The following is a 25,076-nucleotide window of genomic DNA, read 5'->3' on the forward strand; positions in this document are numbered from 1 at the left end:
AAAGTAGAAAATCGCGATGAGGCACTTCTAAATATCAATATTAAAATCTGAAATTTTTATGGTATTTCTTTTTCGTCATCTTGAACAATATTTTCAGTATACCATTAAAAAAAAAAAAATTGTCAATTTTTTTGATACAGTCTAATATACATATACATGTATATGTATTTCTATTTTTTGTTAATTTTGCGCCTTCGTTTCCTTCTCTCTCTATATATACATATATATTTCTCTTTCGTTCTCTACGAATTGTTTTGTAAGGAGGTTTTTTTTTCTTTCTGTTTTTGTTTCTTTTTTTTTTCCCCGTCAAAACTTTTGCGACATAAATCTTATATACATATATATATGTATATATATGTGTATCCGAGTGTATGAGACGGATTAATTATTTCTTCCATTCGCTACACCAGACAGCCACTGCCATTGCAATAATATAAATGATTTACTCTCCTCACGTTTTCACCATTTCTCCGAGAACAGGTATGTTATTACTAATATTATTATTACTGTTATCATTATCGTTGTTGCTGTTCTTATTATTATCACAAATCTGTGAAACTACGACGCTTTATATACATGCGATGTGTACTAGACATGAATTTATCATTGTATCATATACAGCATAGGCGTTGTCCGAAGTACCTATATATATATATATATATTGTATATGTATATTCAAGAAAATGGTCGAAAACGAATAACATAGGATAAGTAAAATTAAAGCTTATAACAAGAATAATCATAATAATAACAATAAAAATGTCATGAAAAACAATTGGCAAGTTCCCCTGAAACTCAAATTAAATCATAAAAATCGTTTCTCTCTCTCTACCTTTTTCGTCATTTCTCAAGAATGGAATGCTTCGGGAAACGAGAAGAAATAACAGGTAGAAAAAAAAAAAAAAAAAAAAACAAAGAAAGAAAGAAAAAAAATCAACAAAAATATTTTCAAGAAGAATAAAGACGAGAAAAAATAAATCGTCGCCGTCCATTCCACGAGTGTAAGTATAAGATTAATAATAACAACGAACAATTTCCATCTAATCGACCCACTCAACGATTCTCGATAATCTGCGGTGACGATTGTTTGAAAGATAAAAATAACAATACCAATAATGACAATAATATCAATAATACGCAAATTGAATCAAAGAGATACAAAACAAATAAATAATGAAATATATAAATGTGGAAAGAAGGATTGAAGTGGGGGGAAGCCTCGGAGGATGAGGACGATCAGGAAGTGGTAATAAGTATGTTAAACGCGATGCGTATATGTATAGTATAGTATAAATGATGTTGATAGTCGTCTTGTGTTATATATATATATATACATATAAGAGAACATTACGCTATATTATTCCGGCGACTTTATAATTATACGTAAAGTAAGAACAAGATCCACGGTTGCCAGGCCAGGTAATTCTATGTATGTATGTACGTATCCGCAGTCGCCATCTTGAGTAGGTAGGTATCGTGTCTGTTATATATCTATGTAACTGCATATATATGTATAATACACGTTCTTGTACATACATCACGTTACTATAGTATTATTATACATATACGCATGTATTATATTCTAACCACTGCATTTATGGCAATAACGTGTCTTCATACCGGCACGTCGATTATGCATATTATATGATCGTCGCTTTGTTGCAGTAGCAGCAACAACAACGACAACAACAACAACAACATCAACAGTAACAGTAACAAGAGTTTCAAAATTGCCAAATAGCGACGATTCGAAAATTTTCAGAGATGAGAAAATAATAATTGACTCTTCGTCGTAAGACAAAACGAATAAGAAAAATTAATAGATAAATAAAAAGAAGAAAAAAAGAAAAAAAAAAAAAGAACACACACACACACACACACAAGGGTTCAGCTTCGATTATTCTATACCCAATGAATTTTGAAAAAGTATAACGGTGCTAAGAAATAATAACTTTTCCGAAAAGTTCGGAATACCTATACATTGGTAAATATAATATAGACTGTACAGGTATGCCTACAGCAGCTGTGTATATATATATATATATATATATACTTATACAAAAGGCATAATCTCTATTATTTATACCTATATATATATATACACATACATACGTGCCATAATCTTATACCTGCAATGATATTATATGTATATACCGTGTGTGTGTGTGTGTGTGTGTGTACATATGCCGGGGGTTTCCTGTGAAACTTGCCACCCGCCACCCGCGGCTAGACGGACAACCGAAACTAGATATTTCGAATACCCTATTACAGCTTCGGCTTTAAACATGATGGGTTTAAAAAGGCCCCAAAAAGGTTTAGTTATGATTGGACGATACATGTATATACCTGTGTGTGTGCGTGTGTGTGTGTGCACACTGCAGGTTTTACAGTTTTTTGTTCTAAAATGTTTCTTCACTTTTTTCTCCTTTCTCATCTTCTTTCAACGCTCCCCTAAAAATCTATCGCACAAAACTTTGGACGAAAGTAGAATTTTGCCTGCGACGCATCGTCGATGATAATAGAATAAGAAGAAGAAAAAGAAGAAGGGGAAGGGAAAGGGAAAGGGAAAGGGAACGAGGAGGACGAAGACGAAGACGGTGAGGGTTGACGACCCTTGCATAGTCACGACGTGAAATCTGACAAGGATTTTGAGTAGAAGAACGTAGGAGACGAAGGTAGAGAAAGAGAGAAAGGAGAAGGGTTCCAGGACCGAATTACTTCGACCGAGAAATTTTCTATTATAACTAAAAAACTGTGTGTTTATACATATACACACACGCATACATACATATAGAATATATGTCTGCACATACATCTCTTACATGTGTGTGTATGTGTATATATATATATATATATATATATATATACGTATATTAGGCGTAGCTTATACACACGTTAGTTATGTATACAGTATACGAGGGTTGTACAGCGGTGAGCTTAATTGTGTATAACGACTGTAACAAAACCGAAACTTGAAGAGGCGGAGAGAAAATGTTTCTATGATTTACAAGCATCGGACGGCGCGCGTACAGTTTCCACCGAAGAAGAATCTCCTATTCCTACGGGATGGTCTGAATCTAAGTCGTGTATAATTAAAATTATAAAATTAAAAAACGAACTTAAATACATTAACAAGTCTACGCCGCGGTACGAAATAATCATCGCGAGATAAATTTAAATAATATATTAAATGATAATAAAATATTTTCACATTTTGTTTTTCTTTTTTTTTTCTTTTTTTTTTACCGTAACCGAAAAATAGGATTTCACAGGCTATAAAAACCTGTATAGGAACGATATTGTAAAGTTTGTTTCAATAATGATCAATAATCGATTTTCGAACAAAAGAAACGAAAAAAGAAATAATAATTTGGAACAATTATACTGAAATTCAAATTAATCCGGGTAATTGCGTAGCCGAATTTCGCGATGTTTCAATTTCAATTTCTTTCTTTCTTTCGTTTTTTTTTTTTTTTTTTTTTCTTTTGCCGTTGCATTTCCATTTTAATGATACGTCAACATTTTAATCAGACATCGATATAGATCCTCGAATTCTTGTCGAGAAAATAGAGAGAGAGAGAGAGAGAGAAAAAACAACAAATTCTTCAATCTTCGAAACAAACAATTTACAACACGTTAGATGAGTCAAAGAAGAGAGAGAAAAAAAAAAAACAATATTGCATTTGTTTAACATTTGCATAATACAGAACACGTTTCGATATCTCGACTATCTTTTAGTATCTTTCTTCAACAAAAAAAAAATTAATAAGCCCAATCCGAAATGTATAATAATATCATACTTCATCGCGAAACACAACTATATATAAAATACGTGTATATATATATGTATATATAAAATGGAAGAGTGTATATACTGGAGAGCGATATCAGGTTATTATAAACGCTGCTGCGGTGCGGAGTTAATATTGTATTTTCTAGTGAGCAATTCTCGTGTGACCGGTTGTATCGGATTACGTACAATGACCAATAATAACAAAAATGGACAGTCCGACGATGTTAATACACTCCTCCTATTCGTTGCTGCGGCACACAAGGCACAACCAGCAAGCAAGCAAGCAAGCAAGCAAGCAAGCAAGCAAGCAAGCAAGCAAGGCTGGCCTTCCTTTCAACGGACCACCACCACCACCACCACCACCACCACCACCTTCTCTCTCTCTTCACTGTTTTTCTCTCAACTTGCCAGTTCTCGTATAATACTCGTATAGGTATCATACATACTCGCAGCATCAGCACCAGCAGCAGCAGCAGCAGCAGCAGCAATAATAAATACACACGACACATGCATGCGCGTATGTATTATAGCTAGTAGATGCGTGCATGTGCTATATATCAAGGCGAGAAAGACCCAGAGAGAAAGAGAGAGAGAGAGAAGTATATGCGTTTAACTTGCACACATTTATATGCATATGTTCCATATATAGATAAGTCGTTATAGGTATACCCGGTGTCGCGAAATTATAAATAATCGTAAAATAGTACAATTAATCACCTAGTTTTCATATTTCTTTATTATCAACTTTCATATTTAATCAAGAAAGTTTATGAATATTACTAGTTTGTTTATACGTATGTACATACTAACGCGGTATGTGCAAAAAATCATATCCGTTACATTACATGCACAGTATAATTGAGGTGCAGTTAGATGAATGAAAAAACGAACAAAAACAAAACAAACAACAACTAATCTCGTAATTGATTAATTATATACTGCGTGAGAGAGAGAGAGAGAGGAGAAAAATGATTTGTTATCGATGATAATACATAGGTATATAGTTTATATACCGCCGTTTTCACCCATCATTATTGTTATTGTCACTTTGCAATGCGCCATCGGGTGGTAAAAAAAATCAAACTAATGCAACCGTGCAAACTGACGGCTGACCGTTTACCTTGTTTTATCGCTACTGGATGTTAGAACAGGTATATTATTAATTAGATTTGATTAATTCATGTGACATGAGTACGTAATTTGAAACCCAAAGAATTAATATTTGCCTCCGTTTTAAAATAAAAATTGAAAACTTAGGTTATGCGATGATAAAATGGCGCCGACAATCAGCCTTCGATGTAATCGGCACATTTTCTAATACCGCATTATTTTCTGCACAGATTCACGAATCAAATATATATATATTTATACATAAAAATATAATCTGTACAAAACGATCACCGGGTATAAAGACAGGATACTAACCCATAAACACATTCAACCGGCGAGTATATAAAATAAGCTTTCACACTGAGGCTAGTAGAATATGAGGAAAAGAAGAAGAAGAAGGAGGAGGAGGAGGAGGAGGAGGAAGAGGAAAACGACGAACACGCATACATAGTGAGACAGCATCAGCAGCGCATGTAATGAAATATGTACACACATACACGTACATTACAAAGTGTGTAGGTAAATAAATTTACATAAATTGAAACGCACATTACAACAAGTCAAAGACAAAACGTAAGAAGTTATAATCGATTAAGTATAATAATTTTACAAACGTTTGTTATTCTTCTTCTTCATTATTGTTGTTTTATAATTATTATTGTTATTATATTATTCACGATATTTATTTGTTTATTTATTTATTTATTTATTTATTCATTAATTACCCACGCTTCGACAATATACAGTGTATAATTGACGTTATAATTTCGATTTAAAAGATTAGCACATCATCGCGCTAAAGAAGGGCGGCGTGAAATGATTTATACATCATCATAGGTATTGCTATTATGAATGAATATATACAACTTTTCGCTGCAACCAGCGGCCCTGCATCGAGTTACATGCATATATAATACATACACATATATACATACATAAGACGATGTATATAGTACATCATATACGGAGATATAAGCGCGGAGGATTGAACGCCGAAAATAAAACGGAAATACCTCTGAGGACTGCAGCACGCGACGAACGCACTACGCACATGCATACATATATTAAATATATGTATATATATATATATATATATATATGTATACGATGTAAAGCGGACTGTATATCACACATTATACGTATTAAACTGCATGGAAGGGTGAAATAGAAGAATTGAAATGCGTTAAATTTAAAGCTCTGTAAGGAATGCCGGATAATTTTGTACGACTAAATTGGATTTGTAATTTAAGAGATTAGAAATGTATATATAACTTACGTGCACTGTGCAGCAAATACATTTCTACAGTGTTCCATATTATGCATCGGTATAACGTATTCCTTTCAAGAGTATGACATAACTTAACATAAATAATATGCAAGTATATATCGTACTATTATTGTTACTGATATTAATAATAGAAGTGTGGTATCTAATCACGTTCAACAACAAGTCGTGCATTCTTATATCGATAAAAGAAAGAAAGAGAGAGTGAGAAAGAGAGAGATTGGAAGATATTTGAAAATTCACTCTCGATTGTATGTATTATATATATATATATATACGTATATTTTTTATACTTTACGTCTGTTCAAGTATTTGTACAATACACCTAATCGAATTTCATCGGGTTCGCGAAAAACAAGGTTACGCTTGTTTATGGATTTATATATCTATATAAACGCGTTTATATATAGACTATAGAGAGATATATACGTGGTATAATAATTACGAAACGACAACAATTTATTCCGCGAGACCTTGCAGCAGCAGCAGTAGCAGGCGCAGTAGCAGGCGCTGCTAAAGTAAGTTTCTCTAAACAATTTCAATATTCTATATATATATATATATATATATATATAATATATACATATATCGATCGAAACGAAACGAGTATTGAAGAGAATTAAATTAATTAATTACAATATATAATAAAAATTATAAAGTAGATGGAAATGTTGCGAATGGATGTGCGTAAAAATCACAACAAAACGTTAAAACGACGATAAGTAAAAAATTGAAAAAATACCGGGTGAGACAAGAAGAACGGGAAATTTTCAAGTATGAGAATAAAAGGTAAGTAAAATGAAAGGTAAGATAAAATATAAATGGAGGGGAAAAAAAATTGCAGGAAAAAATACACGTCTCAACGCGCTAAGGCAGGATTATAAGTAAATGATAATGATGATGATGATGTTGTTGTTGTTGTTGTTATTTTATATAGCTACTAAACTGACGACAAATAAAATGCTGAGGCATCTCCGAGAGGTCGTCGAGAGTGCTGCTGCAGCGATTGGTAATATTCGTGTCGGTAAAAAATTCCATCCATTCTTATTAAACCGAATTCATTTACCTCAATACACACATACATACATACATACATGTATACATGTATTGCCCCCAAGGCTAAGCGAATAATTCTGTGTTTTTTTTCTTTCTTCTCTTCCCCCTTAATTCCTTTTATTTCACGCGATTCAAAGAATCAAGGAAATAATATATGAGATACACATATATATATATAATTAAATACGATATACATATATAATAGTGTAATGAAAACATATGCCGTTGCATGTACTATCTAGAGGGAAAGTCGCGACTAGAGAAATTCGTCAATTAATCACAACTTCGATTCAATTCGTGAAATCGAAACATTCAAAACGCGATATTAATATTATATATACATACGATATATAAATTATTTCACTTTATCCAGTAAGAAAAATAGAAATAAAAAGATTCCTCATTTATTTCGCATATTATACACACAACTCGAGGGCTCTTCGCGTAAGTGAAATAAATAATTAAATTCGGATTAAACGAATAATTTTGTGCAATTAAAACAAAAATAGAAAAAAAAAAAAAAAAAAAAATTGCATGTACTGAAAATTCTTCTTCACACGTTGCGATAAAGAATTCAATCAAAAACTTTATATATACATATAATTCATCCGAATGACAGTCCCTATATATACATATACTATATTCAACATATTTGTTGTTTAAATTCTTGTTTTCAAATCAGCGAGGATAAATTATTTTTTCTTTTTAGTCGCAAACTACGACGTTTCGTCTGATCCTGTTTCGTATCGCCAAAGAGCTTGAATGAATAAAGAAGTAGAAAAATGTTACTCCAGGAAATTCGTGAAGAAAAGTAAAAGAAAAATAAAAAAGAAGAAGGAAAGAGAAAAAAGAAAATAGAAAAACTAAAATATTCAACAAGATAAAGGGAGGAAATCAACAAATATCGGACCAGTCCATTCGTTACACGTTCTAAATGATTACGTATAACGTTGTGCATTATTATTACACCACCGTACGTACATACATACATACATATATATATATATATATATATATACAATATACACACATGTGTGTGTGCGTAAGAGAATAACAAGACCGATACGCAAGTCACGCAACGGGTGAGAGAGAACATTAAACAACGTCTAAATAGAATTGGAATAACGGGTCCGCGTCCCTCTTTCCTCTCCTCTCCTCTCCTCTCCTCTCCTCGTTCCGTCCTTTTTTCCCTCTGTTTCACCCCTGTTGCCTCGCAGCCCGGCAAAGCTCGAACCCTAATGTTATCATGTGAGGGTTAGCAATATTCTCTTTGCCTTCACACACAGGTAGGTAAGTAAGTCTTGCTTGCTTGCTTGCTCGCGATCGCTACGAGCGTAAGCCCGAAGCTTCTGCTGCCTGCAGCGGCCTATCCAACACCCGTCTAACGGGTGGCTCCTCGAAAACATACCTCTCTCTCTCTCTCTCTCTCTCTCTCTCTCTCTAATAGATAAATTATCACGACACATTGTATTCATATGTGTATACATATATACCTACACACAAATCAAATTTCATTTTATTACATTTCATTTTACTACACGATTTTTCGTACGTTGCACTTATCTTCCTATCCATTGATTAATGATTATTTTTGTTCATTCTTTGTTTTTGCACAGTATAAGAAACACGGATAGAATGAAATTGTATAAATTTTTCTGCAGTATAGTTGAATTAATCGATTGCGTATCGGTTACGCATGTAACAATAATAATAATAATAATAATAATAATAATAATAATAATACCATTTAAAAGTTTGTTAGAAAAAACGAAGATTGAATGAATTGATTGAATTTTCCCCTATTATAATGTAATTCCTTTCACGCACCAAGGTGAAAAAATATTAGCGATACCTAAACGATTGCTTGGCGTGGAAAAGTATTCGTGAATGAAAAGAAAAAACGAAGAAACATCAAATAATTTATAAACACCCTGTACGTATCGCGTGTGATACGCTGTGCTGTATATCCATCTTTCTCCTTTCTCCCCCTGCGCTACTCTCGTTTCCTTTACTTCGTCTAGCCCTCTTCCTCTCTCTTTCTCTCTCTCTCTCGCTCTCCCGCTTTTGAGTAAAACTAGGTCCAAACAACACAAGCCACGTCGAAAGGCTCCTCTGTAGCCAACCAGCCAACCAGCCAACCAACCATCGAGCCAAGCCTCCCTCCCTTTCGTCGAAAATCTGCAAACTGCCTCCCTCCCCAACCCTCCTATAATACACGTATATTTTTATACGTATAATAATAGTCAAACCCCGTAATTTGTTCCACCGAGCGTAACTCGTGAAAATAGAAAAAACACCAAATCTAATACCTGTTAGAGGTAAAAATAAGAATACTTATTTATACTGGAAGAAGAGAGAAACAACGAAAAGAAAAAAAAAAACAAACAAATAATCATTACAAATATTGCAGACAACAACGCTTTGCAATATTATGGATCATATAAAAAGAAAAAAAAAAAAAAAAAGACAGCGAGAGAGAGGAGAAAAATGGAAACTTTTGAACTTCACCTATCTGCCACAAGATCTTGTTTATTAAATATTTTTCGCTATTAAACTTGTAAGTAAACTTTGAAAATTCAATAATTTCCACGATATTTTTGGTGTCGGGGGAGTAAAAGAATGAAAATATATATATATATATATATATATATATATATATATTAAATCCACGACTTGTGCAACAAAAATTCATCGACATCGCATTTATCAATGTTATTAAAAATGAAAACTGTTCGTAACAATCCCGTTTCAACTTTCGCAGTTTTCTTTCGTGTAATGCGTGTAATTAAAGTATATGTATTTATATTTCGCACAATACAAAACGGAAAGAAAAATTAAAATAAAAGAAAACAAAATCATAAAACAAATAAACAACAAACTTCATACGCCAAGGTAATCAAAGTCGCCGTCATTATATCAATCGTCAACCAAATTGGATTATATTTCAATCATCGACTCAAACGAGGATGGTCTCGCCTATCGCTAAGCTCTCCTCCGCACTTTGATACCTACTCCTCGTCGAAAACACCCCTTTGCCCAACCCTCAACCTTTTGTCTCTCTATCCATCTATCTATATAAATTATACACGAGTTTGTACATAACTGCATGTACTGCACCGCACCGTCCTTCATACATACACACACATTTATATATATATATACGCTCCGCTCTGCAATATGTATTCCGCCCCCCCCCCCCCCCCCCCCTCCCTAAATCCTCTCAATAGTCCGTTGAACCGAGTGCAGATTCTATAAGCGCAGATATACTTTTCGCAATCATGTTGTTTTGTTTTCACATTTTTTACTTTCAATATGGAGAATCAATTTTGTAGCACCTACACGATAAGAAATACGACAATTGGAAAGAAAAATCAGGAATTTGTTGTTTGTGTTTTTTTTTTTTCCATTTTTCTTTATCTCTTCTGTTTATTAATCGTGACAAAATAACAAACATCTTATTGAGGAGAAGACTTGTTATTGCAAGCGGAGATAATTTTGTATTGAAGTTTATTTGATATTTTTTTTTTTTTTTTTTTTTGTAGATGAAAATTTAGAGAAGAGATTCAAAAGAGACGATAGAGAAAAAGAAAATTAAAAACACAAACAAACATATAAATAAATAAATAAATAAATAAATAAATGAATAAAGGGATGCTGGTTGCATGGAACTCACCTCTCCGTGAGTATCTCTGCGTCCGTCCGGAGTATTTTCCGGTAGAAAATATAATCTGAGAGAGGCGAGAGGCTGATTGGGACCCCGACTATCGAGCCACAATAGCTGCAGCTCGCCGATGCTAACCAAGTCAGCGTCGTTCCAAAGTTTTGTTAGGAAAAAATTTCCCAATCGAAGAACACGACCGTTGCCGATCCTCACTGCTTTGTAGAATGTGTAAGGTCCGTGGCTAAAGCACGCACCGCCGAGGAGCTGAAATAATTTCACAAGTCTTTAGAAAAATAATTAATGGTAGAAATTTATATTTCAAACAATTTCATTTCATTCAGATCATTTGATATATATATATATATATATATATATATATATATATATATATATAGTTATTTATTTTTTTGTTTTGTGTATTAATCGTCCAACGCAGAGACGCAGAAAAATGTAAAAAAAATTTTAAACCTGCAATTATAATAATCTGTCAAAGTATAATATAATAGCAATCGAATTAACAATTGCTAAAACAGCCACGGAACGTAATAGATCGCATCGACTGAATTGGAAGAGAGATCTGAAAATAAAACTTTTTGTTCGTAATCGTCACACTGCCAAGTGGTTTTTTCTTTTTTTCTTTCTCATCAACAATATACAATACATAATTTAACTTCACGGTGAAAAAAAAAAAAAAAAAAAACAGTCGGCAATTGAATAAATAAATAATTCAAATTTAACGTTTGAAAGTAAAAAAGGACGACAAAAATGATATTGAATATGTATGTACATACATAAGTATAAGCACGCGGGTAGACGATAACACTAATAACAAATGAATGAACGAGTAAGTAAATAAAGAAATAAAATAAAACAATTGTTAATATAATACGTTAAATATCGCATCGCGTTTTAATTTACCCTCGAAATATAATCAAACGAACAAAAACAACTGCACAGCCTGTCGCGATACGTATTTTATCGATTAATAAGTGTATAAAATGTAAAAATTATAAAACAAATAATAATAATAATAACAATAACAATAAAAATAAAATAAAAAAATTCAAACAACAATATAATAAGAAGTAAATTGAAGGATTGAAAACAAAATTTCAACAAATTGTCTACACTGGTCGGTTAGAATACAGATCTACGCGAGTATAAAGAATAAAACGATTTAAAAAGCGTGTTAATATAATCGATTAAAAATCCATATTTCATCTTACCTATATACATGTATATAGGTATAGGTGTGTATATATACACACACACGCATATATTTGTATATAAGATTATAGGTATGTATATGACACCGAAACGTGTAATTCCAGTTCACTGCATCGATATAATAAAATTGATTGGCTCTGCGTCGAGAGGCAGTCGATTGCGATGAAACAAAGCGTGACTCAAAAGGAAAGTTTATCGTATCGTGTCAGAACCACACAACAACTACAGGCTTACTGTATAAGACTAACAAAAAGTACACCGATGATTGAAAACAATACATCTATATATACACACACACACACACACACACAATATAATATACGTATCGTATATCTGTATAGAGTACGTCAATATCGTATACATTCTATACATATATATATATATAAACTGTGGCAAATTGCGAACCGTCGTAAACCATAAAAACAACAATACCAGCGATGAAAAATAAAAACGAAATTCACGAGAGAGAAGGAAAAGCAAGGCTAACGTGAAAATAAAAAAAAATAAATAAAAATTAACAAATAAAACAAACAACGTAAATAAATATCTGCGTAAATATTCGCAATCGAACGAATTCCATACGCAATACACGTAATAACAACAACAACAACAACAATAACAATAATAATGGGAAGAAATTCTGGGAAACGTAGAACAGATTAATTGACTATATAGATTGTATAATAATAATTATTATTATTGTCGTTGTTGTTGTTGTTGTTGTTGATATATGTATAGTATATATATATATATATGTATACAAGGTACTCGCATGTAAGGATATAAGATCCATGTGTGTAGACAAAATGAGATGGGGGAGTGACAATTGAATACCGGTTCTAAGGTGGTGTTGCTGCTGGCATGGCTCCTCCTCTCCTCGACTACCCATGTATCTTGAAACTTCATGCCGCCGATAATGCTCGGCCGTTTGCTTACATGGAGCGCGAGATTTCAACCAAAGTAATGTGTGCCTTGTTGTTGCATTGATTTTTAAGTAGTGGCTCTTAAATGCACGAATGCCTACTCGGAAAGAAGTTTTTATATGTACGCAATAGAAAACTCGATGGAGAATAAAATGAGACAGAAAGTTTTAATAACGCGAAAAATATGGTGAAACAATTCTCAAAGATTTATAATCGATGATTCTTAAATCGCGCAATGATGATGATGATGATGATGACGATGATAACAACAATAACGATAATAATAACAATTTTTTACACATATATTGTATAAAATATATCCTAACGGAAGTTTACATTAAAAGATATCTAAATATTTTTTAACAAAAGCGTCAAGAAACAATAATTGCGTGTATTTTATTTCCAATGTCGATTTTAATTCCGAAAGTTAATTTTTCCACCACCGCGTTATCTCTGACTCGTTGTGAAAAGCTTAATACACAATGGACTTGTTAACGTAGCTATAGTACGTATATATACGTATATACACTGTACAGTAATTAAAAGTCTGTTGTTATTGTGTACATATACCGGGACCATCTCTAGAAACTAAACAGGAACTGCGCATGCGCGAATTTAAATCCGCCGTCCGTGCAGTCTGGCCACCCCGAGACCTTGCTGTCAAACTCTGTTTCTGTCGGCGATGTAGTTCACATGCATTTTTGAGGTTAGAATCTCAAGTCATTGAGATAGTCACTCGGAAAGGCTTGGGAAGCATTTGTTATTGAAAATTGATTGTTCAAAGAACGGTCGGAATTTAATGCTGATGCTCTTTGAAAATTCGTCCTATTCGATTGAAACAAGAAATCTGTTTAAATGTTGGGCGCTTGGAAGAAACGAAGCAGGTAGGTGGGGACAATTTATTCAATCATTTTCATTACTTCGTACATTAGGAATAACAATGAAATTTTTTTCTTTCAACAGAAAATACAGCCAGAATAATAGCATCTCTGCTGTTCGCTGATGTCTTCTCTTCCCATTCAATTCATGACACATGCAGAGATCATCGGCCACTTTTGTTGGTTGGAAAAGGAAGTTGTAGATCTTACGGTTTCTTTCAATTTCAAATCTAATCTAAAAAAATCTAATCCGAAGAGTAAAACTCAGAAAAATTCTGTGACACAAGTTAAAAATCAACATTTTCAAAATGTGCCTCAGTGTCACAATTAACTTTGAGGATAATCATGTTTTAGAGTAATGTTCGGAACATTCATATGAAAATATTGACTTATCGGGTTCAACATTGTACCCCTTGTTCCTTTGAAACAAATGAATATCTAATTTTCACTGAAGTTCATAAAAATACTTACTTAAACCTAAATCCAATACAATATCTTGTTCATAGTGCTCCGAACATCATCCAGTAACATGAATATCCGGAAGGAATCCCTCTGTTGCAGAAACCGTTATAAGGTTCTTTGTTTTTAACTTGTGCCACTAGATAACTTTTGCATTGCAGATTCCATTTCCAATTTTAGGATGAGATTTTTTGTTTCGAATAGTGTTAACATGGGATGCAGAATTAATTGTAATAAATGGAGATTCACAAACTCTCAGTTTCAATGAAGGACCATTGTAAGAGTATAAAATTGAATCTGGTTTCAAGCTTTCAATAAGTTACCGGATAACTCCCTGATAAAGATTCATCATAAAAAAGTTAGCCAGCAAGTAAGTCCTATTGTAGACAAAGTGATCATTTGTAACGTGTACTAGTAAGTGAATGCATTCCTCAGACCTTGCTGGGGTTGAACGAGGCTCAAGCACGGATGATAGCTGCAACTAGCTAGTCAGATGATACTGTCGAATAATATTGACTTTAAAGACATTTTCAACTGAAGTTATCCAACATTTTTAGATTGAGATTGGTTCAGTTTACACATCAAAATTCATCCTTGGAATCTTATTTTAACACTTGAAACACTATTCATCTGAATTGAATACCAAGAGAGTGAAAAATAAAATATCAAAACTGCCGAAAATAAAATTTGAAAAATAATTCGGGCCAATAATACTGCTTGGATGACAATGGTGCACGGAATGATTGCTCTGTAAAATTAGTTAGCAGCAATTGTTGAATAACAAACTTATTACTATTGGCTCGATAGATCTAAAATGATGGAATATTCAAACACCATGATCTGTAGCGTGTCGTGCTCTTCAATTTTGCCACGACTGATGTTCAGAAGGTGGCGATGACCAGAAGAAATTCCTTCGGATACCTGTTGTCTAATGGAACAACGGAACAACCAGGTTCGATGGTTGGAACGGTGGCACCAATCGAGAAACTAGGGTCCTAGCCACCAAAACGTTTTGACCATCAGGTAAGGTATGATTTTCATCCTATTATCCAAATTTGAAACTTTAAATCTGTCAGAACAAACGAATTTTATCATTGAATACATGTGAAAATATTGTAATATGCAAATATCATAGTATCAGAAATTTACTCACACGCTTCGACGCCTGACAACTTTAGTCTCGCTTCGATGATGGTTGTTTCCCACCTGAAAATATTAAAAGATATTATCATCAGACAAGAGCTTCTAATTGTTCTGGATACCACTAACTATCAATAAATTGCGACAGAAAAACGAATTGCTACTTTTTGTACTCCTAAGCTTTGTGTTTCAAGATACACTATTTCTTTTATTCCTTGTTACTGATTTTATTTTAATATTTTATGTTCATCGGCACTGATTACTGGCTTCCGGAGCACTGCACTGTAACAAATCTACTCTGGAGCAACCTTCTGCTGGGTTTCAACAATCCATTTATTTTTAATTTCATGTAAATAAAGAATCTGTTTAAAATAAACAATATTTTTACTTACCTGCCTCAGTTTGCCTAGACTCCCACTCGTTGATGACGTTCCACATTTAATTTCAGATTTCTTCTTTCAATAAATAACTGATCCAATTTCTGTAGCTTTTGATATTTGTTTCTCCATTGACGCCTTTATTGTGTCGATTAAATATCTTCTAATATCAACTACGGTATTGCTGAATGACACTTTTCTTAGAAAATTCACGATAAGTAGGAATAAATATCAACATAACCTCAATACGCTACTTTACGCGCGAGATATTCAGAGCCTTGTCACATTTCGTGTACGTTGGTCGCCTTGGTTAGCTGACGAAAATTACTCCGCGGGGCAATTTCGCTGACCAATGAAATTGAATCATTTGGCGCATGCGCAGTTCCTGTTTAGTTTCTAGAGATGGTCCCGGTATGTATACATATACATACACATGCACGCATACATGTAACACAACTTTTACGGCACTGAGCTGTTTATAAATAATAAACAATTATTATTATACGTAATGAAGATGCGAGAGACTGGTTTTTCGATCACTGGTGGCGTGACTCTCGCGATTCATTGCCGGAGAAATTGTCATTTTCACTTTTCTTTGAATACCTTATGTTATATATATATATATATATATACATATATATACACACACACACATATATAGATATAAGAAAAAATTTCGTTATCAATATATATTTATGCATCAGGGAAACGTTGAAAACAAAACGAAACAAAAAAAAAAATTAAATATCCTCATACCGCGCTTATAAAATGTTCAAGTAATTAATTTCTCCTATTCGTTTAGCGTATTTTCATAAGTTCGTCGATTCGACGAATAAGCCGAAAATAATAAAAAATATCTACTCGGCGCAAGACTAGTGTATATATGACGTACAATAATTTATCCATATGTATATACCGTATGAATTATTCGTAAAATAACATCATTCGTTGACCTCGTTTTCTAACCTGACTGTACATTACCCCCCCACCACCCCAATCCTGCCGTTTCAACCGCTCTTCGGAACCCCGCGCCACTCACTTCATCCTACCATGCTTTGCAACGAGTTTGCCATTTCTTCTCTTCTTTTGCTGTATTCACGACATATTCAAACCTCAGGCACGATTTGGAAATTCAACAAATTTTTAAAACGCTGATACACGATTCTCGTTCCTTTTCATTTGTGTCTTTTTTTTTCTTTCTTTATTTGCTTCCTGCTTGTCATTCGCCCCCCTCCCCCCGCTGTTTTAAACGTTGCAACATATACGTACGTAAACGTACATGTAACGTATATAATATCACATTCGTCATCGTCGAGAATAAATTTTTTTTTTTTCCTTTCTTTTTTTCATATACATTATATTATCATTATTTATAACTGACGGACAGATTGTATATTGTTGTACATATGTATTAAGATTAATTGTAAAATTTAAAGTCAAACGATAATAATAACAACAACAACAACGACAACAATAACGGTAAAAAAAAAAAAAAAACAAGAAGTATAAAGGAACAAAACGAATCGATGATTGTATAATATTATTAAACAAATGTAATAAATTTATTTACGTGTAACGATTGCGAGTAGATATGCGTACCGCTGACTAACTGCATCGACGACGACGAGAAAACCAAGTATCACCGAATGAGAACCACTGTCATAACTATTTCCAATGTGTTTTAAAGAGTAGGCGTACAGTCTGAGCAAAGAAGTGCGTCGCCGTCGGGCCGCAGACGAACTCCGGCAGGGGGCGGAGGGGGGGAGGAAATGAGAAGAAAAATAAAAACAAAAACAAAGAACACACGCACACACACACTCGCTCACGCACCCATCATCAACCTATAAATATGTATGTAGATAATATTCCTACGAACGCATACCGCCGACATTAGTATTTATGGCGTCAATCTTCATTTTACCCCCCCCCCCCCCCCCCCCACACACACACACACACACACTACCGGCGGTAGGACAACACCCCCACCCGTCACCTGAGACTCTCCTCGGCTGCTTTTGGTTCTCCCACCACCGACTGCAACAACGTTTTCTGCCTACTTCGTTGTGTTTTTGTATATCGCATATGCGGATTGTCGTGGACCTCGCGTTCTTTTCACTGTATTCGGAATCTAACCAATACGCGTATTTCATTTATTTATACTGTATATTATACACGGTGATACGTAAAACAACGCAACGATCATTCTCATACCATCTCGTAATATTTATTCTATACGTATTACATACGTATACATATGTGTGCGCGTGCGTGCGTGTGTGTGTGTGTGTGTGTGTGTGTGTTTATCCAGGCATTTTATCTGTACAATACGAGTATACGATTGTATTTCTGTATGTAACATAATATACTCCACGAAATAATGATAATGATAACATCAACGTGATACGTATCAACGTAAAGTGAGTACACGAAAAACGAACTAAAACAAAAAAAAAGGACAAAAAAAGAAAAAAAAAAGGAAATTAAACCACCGCGATGGAAAAAAAAGACTCGTACCTTGTAGTATACATATAGGTACATAATTATATCGAGTTGTACGTATACATACATACATATATACATATATATACATAGGTACGACGCAGATAAATAGTGATTGTACAATAATAATAATAATAATAATAATAATAATAATAATAAGTATTCGGTTATTCTTTATAAAATTAACCCTGATATTAGCTGCACTGTATATGCATAGTACTATATTATAGGTAGGACGATAATAATATAGATCGTTTAAAACGCGTAATCGTCATTTATCTAATCCCCCCCCCCCCCCCCCTCCATTCAGCCGACCAACCAGCAGACGAACAGCAACAGCAGCAGCAGCAGCGGTATAAGATAAGTCGCACGAGCTGTAGAAAAAACGACCAACACGCTGACTCGGTGTATTGTATAAGCAATAGTAGTGTAAACAGACAGACGCACACATGTAATAGTTAAAAAATAAAAAAAAATGAGAATAAACATCGGCGGATACGTTATATTTCATATTTCGTATAATAATTTGTACGAAACTTCGTCATCGTCACGTAGCATTAAACAATGATTTATGTACGTCATTTTATGTATATATATATATATATATATATATATATCGATGTTATCAAGGTATATGTAAACATTCGAATCGATGAAGATAGTGAAGAAAAAAAAAAAAAGAAAAAAATCTATAATTTACATCGTCAAACGGCCACAGTTCATTAACAATTACTCGTTCAGCTCCTTTGTTCGATTGATCATGTAATTGCACTGATATTGCATTTACCTCATATACATATGTGTATAGGTACATACAGGGGTATAAAAATGTCCAGATATTTTTTACAAATTATTACACTGTACGCCGATGCGTGAATTGATACGTAAGAGATCAGAGATGAAAATTAAAAGAAAAAAAAAAAAAAGGAAGTACACGTATGAAAAAAAATTGAGAGGTACACAATACATGTATGGAAAAATCGGGAAAACGAATGACCTTTAAATATTATAAAAATACAGAAATAGAAAATTTATTACACATTGACTAAACTGTCACGATTCTTATTATTATTATCATCATCATCATCATCATAATTATCTTTGAATAATCGATATAGTTCACGGCGAACGAACGATTTTACCCTCCTTATGTATCCCATTTAATTGTGCGACCCTATACACGTATAATCATATAATCTGTGTCGTATTATATATATATAATTATATATATAACACATTTACATACTGCATGCATACGTACAATACGTAAATATATGTACATACGTGTAATGAAAACATGCGATTTTTTACTTCTCTTACGTCTCACTTCTCTCACTTTCCAATACTAATTTTGTATGTGTGTGTGTGAGTGTTGAGGAAAAGAAAAAAAAAAAAAAAAAAAAAGCCAAAAGTTTGGGTACACCAGTTGAAATTTCTCGCCGCACTAAAAGTTGGATAGCGGACTTAAGAATAAAGACGCGGTTTTAAGTAGGAAAAATATGCCTCAATTTTTTGCTCGTTTAGAAAATCCTCTACGAGTTTTTGTTTCTGATTTTATTTTTTTGTTTTTTTTTTCTAAGGCATGTGATTCTCAGATAACAATGCAACACTGGGGCGAGAAAAAATCGTACAAAATTTTCTAAAAAGAAAAGAACAAAGAAAACAGAAACGAAAAAAAAAAAAAAATCGAAAATGTTGGTTTTCAAGTCTTTCTTAAATCTGCCACAAAACAAAACTGAGAAAATAATTTTCTCCAAACTGTGGGGATAATTATTGGCGGCCAAAAAAGTTGGCAAAATACGGCCACGTTCAAAATTACGTACCAGGGGCAGAAAAACGAGAGAAAAAAGAATATATTTGAAAGGGGAGAAAAAAAAAAACGGCACAGAATTTTCTACGAGCAGAATGGAGGGTCCTCTTTAAAATGGCGTCCATATTTTTGAGTCCGCTATCTAACTTCTAGTGCATCAAGAAATTTCAACTGGGTTGCCCAAACTTTATATACATATATATATATATATATTATATCTTCATCTCCCACACAGTCAAACTCTACAATCGATTTCTTCCTTAAATCTTGTTTCGGCAAATCCTTATTTTATATACGTTATGAATACGTACATACGTTTCATACGTTGCAAACACGACACACACAGAGCAGCTTCAAGTTATAGATTAAAGTTATAGTTTTAAACCAGCACACGGCTATGCATGGACTAGCTAGCGAAGCAGCAGCATCGTCGCGTGAGTTAGACAAAGAAGATAGATAAATTACGGACGAGTGTATATGCGCCCTCGTGTGTGCATCGTAGAGACATTATAACTACGAGTATCACGAGTATATGTATACATACGCACATCTACACATACTAGATGCATTCATATTGCGCTAGTCACCATTCTCTCTCTCTCTTTCTTTCTCTCTCTCTTTCTCTATCCCTCTCCATCTCGCCCCTCCACTCCTCTCTCTTTCCCGCCCTCGTCTTTGCACACGTGCGCTGCACGAGCACCAACCACTGCGTTTCGTTCGCTTCGCGCGCATTATATCTCTCTCTCTCTCTCTCTCTCTTACAATCAGAGATTCGGATTGTCGGTAAGGGTGGGAGGTTGATCGGGAAGGGAATTGAGGGGAAGTGTCGGCAGTCGACACAGTGCGCATGATCCCTCCATGCAACAACGTATCTCTACATACACACACACACACGTATTATAATAATATTATACATACGCATACACTTAGTATAATCTGTTTAATGGGGGGGGGGGGGGTCGACTTTGGCAGAATCGAAGAGATATACCTATATTAATAATAATAACAATAACAACAACAATAATAATAATACAATCAACAATAACAATATTAATATTAATAATGATAACAATAACGCGCGGGTATCTATGTATTGTCTTTTGTACATACAAGCCGACAAACATGCATATATATGACGTAAACTCGTGCGTATGTATGCGTAAATTTCCACGGCTGATTCGTCAGCAGCACTAACTCATCGTCGTCGTCGTCGTCGTCGTCGTCGTCGTCGTCGTGATCATCACAATCGCAATTTAACAAGTTATTATTAATATTATTACTGTTGTTGTTATTATATATTACGTGTATACGTATTTGTTATATTATACCTGTACGCACGTAAAAACAATAACTTGACCTCCCTTCGTACGTATACGATGCATGTTCAATGTATATATGTATAATATAAATCATACATCTGACTACATAGGTGTATGTATACACATATGTGCGTGTGTGTATGCGTGTGTAAGTATCTTCCACAAATCTTCGGGACGGGCATGTGAAATTTCTGCGATATATGTTTATATGTGAATATACATATCTATATATATATATATATATGTATACACGTACAATACCTACCTGTATATATATTATTTATGTATATATAGGTATGTTTGCGTGTATAATATTAATACGAATACGAAACATGAAGGATGAAAATGAATTCAAGATCGATCGTGACGCGTATTATATATATATATATATATATATATATATATATATATATATATATATATATAACAAGTATACATTAAGCTGGGAGCCGGAGTTAGCAACCAAACGTGTTAATCTTTTTGGAAATCGAAAAATATAGACCAGTTTTATCCAGATAATTAATTGTATAAAAGTATTGGAGCTCGAGATATTTCACAAAATTTTATGCATTGTATTTATCACCGACTACTGATATTCGTCGAAAGAGAGAGAGAGAAAAAAAGCGACAAGTGGAAAGACATATTGGTATATCACGTCATGTACTATTTACTGTTATAGATAAAATCATTGATTTTTTTCTATAAGTGTATAATAACGACACGAGAAAGATGAAGAAGAAAAAATTAATAACAACACTCGCCGCACTGCATGATGATGCGGAAGTTATGGTAAAAAAAAAAAAACAACAAAAAAACAACAAAAAAACACCAAACAGATAAAAGACAGAAAGAAATGTCAAGAGAGAAAAACAACAGCAACGACAACGTAAAACAATTAACGGAGAATTTTCTTCTTTTTTTTTTTTTTTACTTTTCTTTCTTGTTATTTATTTCTTTCTTTCTCTCTCCCGCCATCGATCGTGGGAATGAATGAATGAATATGCGAAGAGTGGGAAAATTTTACAGCTTGGGTTGCCGGCGCAATTATAAGGAGGGGGAGAGAGAGAGAGAGAGAGAGAGAGAGAGAGAGAGAGAGAGAGAGGAAGCAACACACAAGTTTGAGAAATGAAAATAGTAATTAAATCACGATTCCAATTAGAGGAGCAACCTCGTTCTACGGTACTATACATATATATATATATATATATATATGGATGAAGTGAAGAGAAAGAGAAAGAGAGACAGAAGAGAAGGATGTATAAGGTATATACCTTGCTATCTTATACTGTGTACAACACGCCATAGCGTAAATTTATCTATATATAATATAATACATGGTACTGTCAAGGTGATATGATGTTACGTATATATATAAATAATTCATTCGCGCGTTCTTCTTATATATTATATACAGTTTTTGTAACTTACTCTCGTCCATTTATTAATCCGTATCACACACGCGCGCGCACACACACACACACACACACACGCTGCTACATGGTTGAAATATCGGTTTGTATGAGGAAGAATATCAACGAAACAATAACAACAATTGTACCGCTTTAGCTGCAGATGCGCGAATTACTTTTATTATACCTGTTCTGCTGCAGTCAGTTGACCAATAATAATTCCATGCAGCTGCAGCGGAGAACAAGTATAATAATATGACAACAAACAATATATATATATATTAATATATATATACTAGATATATAGGTATGTATGATCGATGATTTATCGTTAGTATGAAGATCGAAGAACAAAGAAACGGTAAATCTTTAGCAAGTATCGATCGATACTAGCTCCAAGATTTTAATCACGTTCACAATAAGAGATGTTATTGCCGTACGTATTGTGCACGTGTGTATAGATGTATGTATGCATATACGTTCGTGTGCGAACATACCTTACACATGCCGTGTGCAAATTTTATATAATTCTTCGGGGCGAGAGCGTGATGAGAAAATAATTGACGTAATTTGTGTGATGATATTATAAATGAAAGATAAATCGATGAGACAACAGCGAGACATTTATCAAGAGAAGAAGAAGAAGAAGAAGAAGAAGAAGAAAAAGAAGAAGAAGAAACCTCGGAAGAAACACATGATATCAAAGACATCTACGAGAATTGATTTTCAATTCTAAAAATCATGTTTGAATGATCAAAAACGGTTCATTATTTTTTATTATTATTATCATTCTTATTATATGTATTACATTAGAGGAAGATGGCAGGGTGGGGGGGGGGGGGGGGGGGGGGGCGACGCTGACGCGATATTATAATTATACATTTGTATCCAAGCTCTGCCAAGAGGAGGCGTTAAATTGCAGAGTCTAATTCTCGGAATAAATTCTGTGGCGAAAGACGCATAATAAGAAAAACACGAATGAATGAATGAAGGAAAGAGAGAGAAAAAGAAAAGAAAGAAATAAAGAAATAAATAAAAAGGTACACCGAGTGACTCGGATTTGAATTTGAAAAAAAAAAAATTAAGAGGAATATTTAAAGCAATAAGAAGAAGCAGAAGGACCGAAGGACAAAAGTAAAATGATCTTATCATCTTTTCTCATATTTTACGGAGAATCTAATCGTTACGTGATAAAAAAAAAAAGAAAAAAAAACAGAAGGTAAAAAATATCCGCACGAGGTTATTAAAATTCTTTCGAGATTATCAAAAGTAAAAAATGATTTTGTCTTTTTCTTTTTCTTACAGGGAAAAAAAAAAAAAAAAAACTATTCTTCGCTATCAGTATTATGCGTATAATGATAAATCATAAAATAAGAGTGAGGATGAAGAAAGATAAAAAACTAAGCATTAATAATGACGATAAATTTAGAACGACACTGAATAAAAAAAAAAAAAAAAAAAAGAAAAGAAAGAAAGAAAAAACCTTCGATAAAATATATTGTAAATAGGTCAGTAAAATCTCTTGTAAACATCGGCTGCTCATCGCCAGATTGCAGTATCATTATTATAATTATTCTACGTATATATACCTAAAATACACGTATTTTATATATGCCGTTTTATACAACACGATTTTCAGGCTGACTATATATATACATATACAGTGTCTCTATCACATTATTATTATCATTATTATAATCAGTATTATTATTACTATTATTATTATTATTATATAGTGTGAAAATGAATTTTATAATCGTTAGTCTAAACGGATGGTGATAAAAAGCTGAATAGAGAATAATTATTTATAACGATAAAATAAATTATTATCAACGATTATGTGCAGATCGATATACATATACGAGTATATCGGAAGATTACGACACAAAGCGCGTATCAACAACGTGTATTTTTATTATTTTAATTTCTTTTTCTTTCAACTTTGCTTCTCTCTTTAAACCATAAAAGAAGAGAAATTTCGAAAGAGATATATATTCCAGCCAAACTATCAAATTTTTTCTCACATATATACATATATAGGCGAGTATATAGGTATACACATATACATAAGAATTAATTTATGTACCGAGAGTAAAAAAAAAAAATCAGGTGGGAATGTTTTATACCTCT

The 25,076-nt window shown here is 33.4% G+C and overlaps 1 protein-coding gene and 1 long non-coding RNA gene across 2 annotated transcripts in view; one reads left to right on the forward strand and one right to left on the reverse strand.

Moving 5' to 3' along the window:
* The window catches only part of LOC124413177 (AT-rich interactive domain-containing protein 5B-like), a 100,591-nt gene that overhangs the window by 68,152 nt on the left and 7,363 nt on the right, over nt 1–25,076 (reverse strand). Inside the window, exon 2 of the mRNA XM_046893572.1 lies at nt 10,918–11,169. Within this exon, the coding sequence (XP_046749528.1) occupies nt 10,918–11,169 (252 nt within the window). The remainder of the gene's footprint in view (nt 1–10,917; nt 11,170–25,076) is intronic.
* Nucleotides 342–19,879, forward strand: LOC124413182. Its single transcript, XR_006929851.1, has 3 exons — nt 342–357; nt 15,377–15,384; nt 19,814–19,879. It is a non-coding gene; the product is annotated as an uncharacterized LOC124413182 (long non-coding RNA).

Source organism: Diprion similis, chromosome 12, assembly GCF_021155765.1.
Source record: "Diprion similis isolate iyDipSimi1 chromosome 12, iyDipSimi1.1, whole genome shotgun sequence".
Taxonomy (NCBI): Eukaryota; Metazoa; Arthropoda; class Insecta; order Hymenoptera; family Diprionidae; genus Diprion; species Diprion similis.